Source organism: Octopus bimaculoides, chromosome 7 (genome assembly GCF_001194135.2).
Source record: "Octopus bimaculoides isolate UCB-OBI-ISO-001 chromosome 7, ASM119413v2, whole genome shotgun sequence".
In the NCBI taxonomy this organism is placed as follows: domain Eukaryota; kingdom Metazoa; phylum Mollusca; class Cephalopoda; order Octopoda; family Octopodidae; genus Octopus; species Octopus bimaculoides.
This window is the reverse complement of record NC_068987.1, coordinates 2,976,690-2,985,579: the sequence shown is the minus strand read 5'-3', so window position 1 is coordinate 2,985,579 and position 8,890 is coordinate 2,976,690. Positions and strand designations below refer to the sequence as shown.

The following is an 8,890-nucleotide window of genomic DNA, read 5'->3' as shown; positions in this document are numbered from 1 at the left end:
ATATATATATATATACATACATACACAAAGATGTGTGTGTGTGAACATAATTAATTTAAAGATATTCAGAAATGTTAATTAGTAGTGTTAATTAACAACAGTGATTAATATTAAATGGAATGACTAATTAGTTATAATCAGTTGTTTGAATTAAGCATTAATAAATTTGGGTGATTATTATCAAATATTAATTAGGAATTAGAATTAATTACCATTAGCATTATCAGTGTTAAAGAGGATTAGTAAAACTTGCAAATGGAAAACGTAACGTACCAAAGCTGATTTCTTCCAACATTTGCAGAAGAATTCACAATTTCTTTTACATTTCTTCATTTTGCGGTAAATAAGCCGGATAAGCATTGCAAAATAACTTAAGAAGGTAAGAGGCGGTGGGAAACAGAGCCGTTCTTCAAAGTCAACAACTAAAGCATAGCGCTGAAATTTCCATATGGAAGATGCTTCATTATCAACTTTGCTAATTGTTAATCTGAAAAATTATTAAAGTTTCTTTTAGAGAATCAGAACAAATTGTTATTTATTTCTAATACTACGTGCTGGTGCCACACAAAAAGCACCCATGCTGGTGTCACAAAAAAAGGGACCCATGTTGGTGTCACATATAGAGCACCCTTGCTGGTACCACGTAAAAAAACACCCAGTGCCACTCTGTAAAATGGTTGGTGTTAGGAAAGGCATCCAGCTGTAGAAACCATGCCACAACCGACAATGGGACTTGGTACAGCTCCTGACAAACCATTCAACTCATGCCAGCATGGAAAACGAATGCTAATGGATGATGATGATGATGATGATGATGATGATGATGATGATGATGATGATGGTGGTGATGGTGGTGGTGGTGCTGGTGGTGGTGGTGGTGGTGATGATTTTTCAAAATTTCTACAGACAATTTAATTTTTATGACTGCTTGTTTCCAAACTGATAACCATTCTGGTCCAGGCATTGCTGATAGTGTGAAGCAATGAAATCACAAAATGTCAAGAACCATTTCGTTTGGTATTTGTACGCGTTTTTGTTGAATGGCTGCGAAGATGGTGGCAGTGGCTTTAATAGCAGTTATGATGGAGGTGGTGGTGGTGGTTGTAGTAATACTAGTGATAATGATGATAATAATGATGATGATGATGATGATGAGAATGATGATGTTGCATCCCCTACTCACCTCCTGTTCCCATCAGATCCCAATACAACAACAACAATCACAACCACAAACACAATAAAACTAAAGGTTGTATTTACTTACGCAAACATTGCAAATAAAATTGTCGTAAGAATTAACTTGCATATAATGAGATATTGCAACACAACGATATAACCCCCGAGACTGGAATATGGACATGTAGCAACAGCAGCAATTCCTGCATCTGGAATAGAGAAAAAAAACAAAACAAACATAATGCTGAGCAGACACCCAAACTTAACAAGAAAATTCCTCTCACACTCGACCACAACAAACCAAACTACATCGCTACTTCACATTTCTGTTTCTTGCACTAAACATACTTCCCACTCCCCAATCCTGTCCCCTTCATAAAACCTGATTTACAATATGGGATGACTAGACCATAACCCACACTGCCAGATATTTTAAGCATCTCAGCGGCGATTCCTGATGGGCCGGGGGCTTTCCCCGTCTTCATGTCCTTCATTGCTTTATCTACCAGGGTACTGTTGATTTGGGTAGCTGGTCCCTCAATTGGGTCAACGTTTGGCAAACTCTCCTCCTCTCGTTCATTCTCCACGTCCAGCAGTCTTTCATAATGGCATCTCCAAGCCTCTTTCTTTGCAGAATCATTAAAAGCAAGTGCACCACCATTCATGCGGACACATTTCTATACTTATATACATATATAATAATATAGGGTAAAATTAATCAATTAATTAATTAATAATTAATAATTTTACCAAGTAGTCAGTACGTTAAAAAAACCTTTTTAGGTGAATTATACAAAATATTCTATAATTATATGCATAATTATAATCAGGGGTCAGCTAAGTACCTTGCCACGTACTGAATTAGAAATAGATGCTAATGTCTTTTCAACTACCATAAAAATGGTATTTCTAATTCAGTACGTGGTGAGGCACTTAGCTGACCCCTGAATATAATTATGCATATAATTATAGAATATTTTATACACACACACACACAATGTACTTGAAAGGCTATTGATTTTGAAGACTCTTGCTCTTCATCCTGCAGGGTATCCAAATCCCACCCTCTTCATCAATGCAAACCAATACTAAAAGATAATGAAGATCTAATTATGACACAAGATAAAATATCCCACAAGAAAATAAAATGTTTCACCTGAATTTACAAACAAAAGTATTCTCACCTGAAACAAATGGCGAAGATGTTTTTCCTGAAATGGAATATAAAAGAGTTTTAAAGTCATAGAATAATTTATGTGTGAGTATATACAATGCATGAATTAGTGTGAGTGTGTGTGTGTGTGTGTGTGCATGTGCATATGTATGTACGCAAACATGGGTGTCTATAAGTGTGGAACATCTATATGTATTTACTTACACACACACTTCTGTAATAATGGTCTTTGCTTTTAGGCACAAGGCCAGAAATTTTGAGGGGAGGGACTAAACTGATATCAATGACCCCAGTATTTCACTGGTACTTTATTTTCTCAGTTGAATTGTTACTGATGCAAATTTTATGGCAGAATAAATGTTAAAGCTGCTATGGGCAAGATTTGAACTCAGAATGTATAGAACTGTAACTACAGCAGCAAGATATTTTCTCAGTTGTTTTGCCAAAATTGCCATCCAATTCTTTTAAGAAACACTATTAACTAGAAATATTTAACCCTTTTATTACCATATTTCTTTTGAGAAGCTCTGTGTTTCTTTCAATTAATTTTGAATATAATAAAGAATTTAGTAAAATAACTTAGTTATCATTCAGCTAGTGTTAGGAACATAAATTGTGATTAAGGTCTGGTGGAAGATTTTAATTCAGAACTTATGGAAACAAGACATTTGTTCTACAGAGCCAGAGGCAGTTTCAGTCAGGTTGGTATCAAAAGAGTCAATGTTTTACTTACTTGTAGTGCAATAACTTGGCGAAATATTTTTGTACAAAGGAGTGCAGTCTTTAAAACCTGGAAATAGAAACAGTTATGGCATTAGAGATAAAGATGGGATTGACAGTCGTGTCACTTATGTTGGACGTCTCCATTTGGTAAATTTAACATTGAACCAATCAATATAAAGTAGTTACATTTCATGTAATTAATACACATTTCATTTAATGAATCCCTGATCAATGTGTACTTCATATCGTTACATTATAAACATTGTCAGTTAACATTTGTTCTTGTATACTGGCAAGAGTCGGATGGTTCTGTAGCAGATATGAAACTGAATCACTGAATAGCTGAGTAAGCATCACAGCTGAGCCCTAGAGAGACATTTTTGCTTTCCAGATATAAAATTCCCAAAATAACACTTTATGACAGTTCAACAAGAGATGGTGAACAAGAGGAACTGGTGAACAAGATGGACTGGTGAACAAGAGGGATTGGTGAACAAGAGGAACTGGTGAACAAGAGCGACTGGTGAACAAGAGGGACTGGTGAACAGGAGGGACTGGTGAACAATAGGAACTGGTGAACAAGAGGAACTGGTGAACAAGAGGGTCTGGTGAACAAGAGGGACTGGTGAACAAAGAGGGACTGGTGAACAAGGGGAACTGGTGAACAAGAGGAACTGGTGAACAAGAGGGACCGGTGAACAAGAGGAGCTGGTGAACAAGAGAAACTGGTGAGCATGAGGAGCTGGTGAACAAGAGGGGCTGGTGAACAAGAGGGATTGGTGAACAAGAGGGACTGGTGAACAAGGGGCATTGGTGAACAAGAAGGGCTGGTGAACAAGAGGAACTGGTGAACAAGAGGGACTGGTGAACAAGAGGGACTGGAGAACAGAGATTCTGGTGGATCAGAGGAACTGGTGAATCAGACCTTGGTGGAATTTGAACTTAGAATGTAAAGACAGACAAAATACCGCTAAGCATTTTACCCGGCGTGATAATGTTTCTGCCAGCTCACCACCTTAAACAGAAGAAATATTTTTTTCTACTCTAGGCACAAGGCCCGAAATTTTTGGGAAGGCGACCAGTCAATTAGATCGATCCCAATACACAATTGGTACTTAATTTATCAACCCCGAAAGGATGGAAAGCAAAGTCGACCTCAGCAGAATTTGAATTCAGAATGTAAGGACAGATGAAATACCATTAAGCATTTTGCCCGTCGTGCTAATGTTTCTAGGACAGAATATATTATTGAAATAGAGAAGCAGAAGGTATTTACCATCTAAATCCTGAATTTGTGTTAAAAATAAGGCAAAGAGTGGACGTGTCAAGACATTTTTTAACATTTGGGTGCCAAGAGGATAGTTTGGGTAGAGGACGGCTTGTGTGGTCACACCACCAGCTAAGAGGAATATCAAGAACATCCTGATGAAGGCCACAAAATCATGCTTCACCTAAAAAAGACAAACAGTTTAAGGATTAAAAGATTAAAAGACTAAAGGATTAAAAGAAAATATTGGTGGTAAGTGAGGAGGAGGAAGTTTGCTGTTGCCATTGGCAGTGGTGGTGGAGGAGGCAGTGTTCTTGTTGGTGTTGTTTTTTTGTTGTCATTGATTTCATTTGTTGTTCCTGCAATGGTGAAGGTAATACTGGAAGCAATGGAAATTTACTTCCATACATTTCACGTGTTCTATTGTTGTTGTTGTGGCTGTTGTTGTTGTTGTTGTTGCTGCTGTCACTGACTTTTACAATTTGGCTGTTTTTTTTCCAGTGGACAAACAACCCTTGTCTGCCTTTTTAAGCAAAAATTGAGGGGCACGTTAGGTTAAATAAATCCCAGATTAGCCCCTAAATGGCAACAGATGGAGAAAAAAACTAACCAGCTCCCTAAGGTCCTGGTTGGTTTATCAATGTAACACTGACAAATGTACAATATATAACAATGTGTAACAATATAAATTAAAAAACAAACTTACAAGTGTGATGTGCGATATATGTTGATACATGAATAATGATAATAATGATAATAATAATAATAATAATAATAATAATAATAATAATAATAATGATAATGATAACAACCCCAGTGTCACTTTGATGGCATGCACTGCTCTCCCACTCAATAATAATAATGATAATAATAATAATAATAATAATAATAATAATAATAATAATAATAATAATAATAATAATAATAATAACAATAACAATAATGATAATAATAACAATAATAGTATATGCAAGTAAGTAGAATTAGAAATAGAAAGTCCTTGGTACAGTATTATATATCTGAAAAAATAATTGAACTCATACAGCAAAATATGCCAAATATGCCCCTTTGTCACTTCCATTATAGCTTTGAAAAAATAACTGTTAAAATCGAACTGCACTCTTCAAAAACTTGCACTAAGAATAAGTACAAGGTAAAATTACTAACAGCTTTTATAGCAAGTTGATGCAGGTAGTTTAATCCATCTCCCTCCAACTTTTAGTTCATGCAATTGCAAAAAAACCTGCATTATTTATGGGATGATCTAATATATATCAGCCCTAGGCTGACCAATACTTTCTGAGCTGATTTAGTAGATGGAAACTGTGTGGAAGCCTGTCATATAATTATGTCTATGTTTGAGTGTCTTTGTGTCTGTATTCTTCACCCCATCCCACACAGTTTGACAACTGTTGTTGGGTTGTTTACATCCCCATAACTTAACGGTTTAGCTAAATTGACCAATAGACTTCAAAAGTATAAAGTGGCTGTGTGGTAAGAAGCTTGCTTCCCAACCACATAGTTCAGTTCCAGGTTCAGTTTCACTGTGTGCCACCTTGGGCAAGTATCTTCTACTTATAGCCCCAGGCTGAAGAAAGCCTTGTGAGTGGATTTGGTGCGTGTGAGTGTTTTGTCCGTCTGTTTTTGTCCCCTACCACTATTTGACAATGTTGATGTGCTTACATCCCCATAACCTAGTGGTTCGGCAAAAGAGACTGATAGAGTAAGTACCAGGCTTTAAAAAAACAATGAGCACTAGGGTTAATTAGTTTGACTAAAATTCTTCAAGATGGTGCCCCAGCATGGTCGCAGTCTAATGAATGAAACAAGTAAAAGATAAAAGCTAGAACTTACCATTCTGACAATACGTACTAAATTCGGTCCGAGCGTTGGACTAATAGGCAGGTATACACCAAGCAGACGATAGAAAAAATAAATCAAACCAATAGCCATGACAATCTTCGCTGTGATAAAATCGGAGAAATTCACCCAGTTTGGAATAATCCGCAAAATCAGGTAGAGTATTAAGAACACCAATATTAAGATAATCTCCACACAGTGTCCAAGTAATGATAATGCTTTGTATTTCTGAATGGGGAAAAAAAAATATTATAATAACAACAACAACAATAATAATAATAATAATAATAATAATAATAATTGTTGTTGCAAGCAACAAGTATGGACTTGACAGAGCAAAAAATTGGTATGATCACAAACCTGAAGGCATCGCTGAAAATAGAAATGCAAAAATCCTGTGGGATTTTATGATTCAGTGCGACCATGAGATAGAGAATAGGAAACCAGACAGTGTTAATTAAGAAAGAAAGCAAACTATGCTGGATCATAGATATAGCATGCTCAGCTGACAACAAGGTATGCGATAAGGAAGAGAGAAAAGTCGATAGATATGACAGGTTAGCTTGGGAAGTCAAGCAGTTGTGGTCGCTGAAAAAGATGGTAGTAGTACCAATAATTGTCTGAGCCCTGGGAACAGTGAGTAAAAATCTTGAGAAGTACATGGAACAAATAGGGGCTGCAATAAGGGTGGAGCACTTGCAGAAAACAAGACTGCTTGGAACTGCTCGAATACTCCGGATGGTGCTCGAAAAATAAGGGGTATTTCTTTTACCGAAAGCCAGGAACTTTTCAGCACCACCTTGTATATAGATTTATAATAATGATATAAATGATGTATATATGTATACATGGCATATGATGGTGTGTGCATGTGTACGTGAACGTGTGTGTGTGTGTTTGTGTGCATGCGTAAAAGAGAGTGAGAGAGAGAGTAGATACCTGATGTTTTATATATGTTCGTCGAGCAATTTCTGTGACTATAACCAGCGTCCATAACCAAACAATAAGGTCTAGCAATATATTTCCACAGGTGGGCCACAGCACAGCCAAACTAAAGATACCGAGGTAGATGAAGTAAAACACCTGCAAATGAAAAGGGAAAGTCTTTGAAATATTGCAAGGAATACCGTTCCAAATGGGCCATTTCTATTAGGGTACTTGACATATACCAGTTTGTTATTTAAACCAAGATCTTCTGTGGTTCAACTCTGTTTTCTTGAGTGACACACAGGTTTCAAATCTACATCACATGTTTACACAAACCTATGTCATTGTCATATGACTTATCATAGTTTAGTTAGTTATATCATAAAATCGTATCATAAAATAAAATAGTATTTTATAGTTGTCTGACACCAGTGAAAGATTTTTTTATAAATAATCCTATCTACAGTAGGTACAGGGCCTGAAGTTTTGGGGGAGAGGACTGGTCAGTTACATCGATTCCAGAAAGGATGAAAGGCAAAGCTGACAACAGTAGAAATTGAACTCAGAACATAAAGTTGGACAAAATGCTTGGTGGTCTTTTGTCCAGAAAGCTGACCATTCTGCTTAAAACTTTTATAAATGATATGGCTGTGGGGTAAGTAGCTTGCTTACCCACCACAAGGTTCCAGGTTCAGTCCCACTGTGTGGCACCTTGGGCAAGTGTCTTCTACTATAACCAAAAATGTGGAGAATGAATTACATTAAAAGCTCTAAGAGACAGAAAGAATATTTACCTGAGTCATCCAAAATTTGGTGATTGGGGAATTCCACAACAGATAAATCTGCCTCCAAAATGGCAATTTCAATTTGCGTTTCCTTCTCAAAGCTGTTCTCAACCTGGCACCTACGGACCGTTTCCCATTCTGGAAATAAATGGAGAAAAAAATCTAAATATGTGGTTGAAGGGAACAAGTGTATGGTAGTAGAGACTGAGCAGTCAGATAAGAGAGCGAGAAAGGGGAAGGTAAGAGATATTGATTGTTAGCCTAAAAAGGGTGATGCTTGGGTGTTATGAGAAGAGGGTTGTGGGTAGAGGCATGTCCAGTGTTGTCCTTTGTTACGTAGGTGGCATGGCCCAGTGAGTGGAGAGTGGGTGAGAGTCAGTGAGACAAGAAGCTTGGACAAGTTCCATATAAACCCTACAGAAAGTGTGGCAGTGGCTATAAAAAAGGGTGAGAGATAGAGAGAAGGTAGAGAGGTGATTAAGGTATCAGGAAGTGGAGGGGGCAGGTGGAAGAAGTAGAATTAACAGAGCAAGATTAGGGGTTGAGATATATATTTATATACTTCCCAGTCTCCACCATTAACACCATTTCAGTGTGGTTTAGATGAGAGCTGGGGTTGGTCTTCTATAATATTGCATGTTGCCATTCGTCACCGACCCCTGACGCCTCCTTTTGTGGGGCTCAACGTTCTGGGATCAGATTTCACCATTTCATCTTTAGGCTTCTTACTGACTTTGCACATCCAATGGAGCCTGGTTGCCTCTTTTATTTCTCAATCTTTGCAAATCATCTGATAACCTTTTCTCTCTGCCAGACAACATCACACTTCATAACGCAAGCACCTCACAGTTGTCTGACCTTTGGTCAAACTAAGCGAACCTCAACTGACATAACATTGCAGTTGTCTGGAAGCGTTTGAATATGGAATGTCAAAGAGAACCGTTTAGGAACAATAGGAAACATTAAGGACTGGGTAGG

General features: G+C 37.3%; 1 protein-coding gene across 1 annotated transcript in view; it reads right to left on the bottom strand.

The window, feature by feature from the left end:
- The window catches only part of LOC106879935 (transient receptor potential cation channel subfamily M member 2), an 89,908-nt gene that overhangs the window by 13,433 nt on the left and 67,585 nt on the right, over positions 1 to 8,890 (bottom strand). Inside the window, exons 15-23 of the mRNA XM_052969110.1 lie at positions 8,792 to 8,817; positions 7,922 to 8,074; positions 7,140 to 7,283; positions 6,195 to 6,428; positions 4,350 to 4,524; positions 3,084 to 3,140; positions 2,361 to 2,387; positions 1,265 to 1,385; positions 274 to 487 (exon numbers count right to left, since the gene is read on the bottom strand). Coding sequence (XP_052825070.1) covers positions 274 to 487; positions 1,265 to 1,385; positions 2,361 to 2,387; positions 3,084 to 3,140; positions 4,350 to 4,524; positions 6,195 to 6,428; positions 7,140 to 7,283; positions 7,922 to 8,074; positions 8,792 to 8,817 — 1,151 coding nt within the window. The remainder of the gene's footprint in view (positions 1 to 273; positions 488 to 1,264; positions 1,386 to 2,360; positions 2,388 to 3,083; positions 3,141 to 4,349; positions 4,525 to 6,194; positions 6,429 to 7,139; positions 7,284 to 7,921; positions 8,075 to 8,791; positions 8,818 to 8,890) is intronic.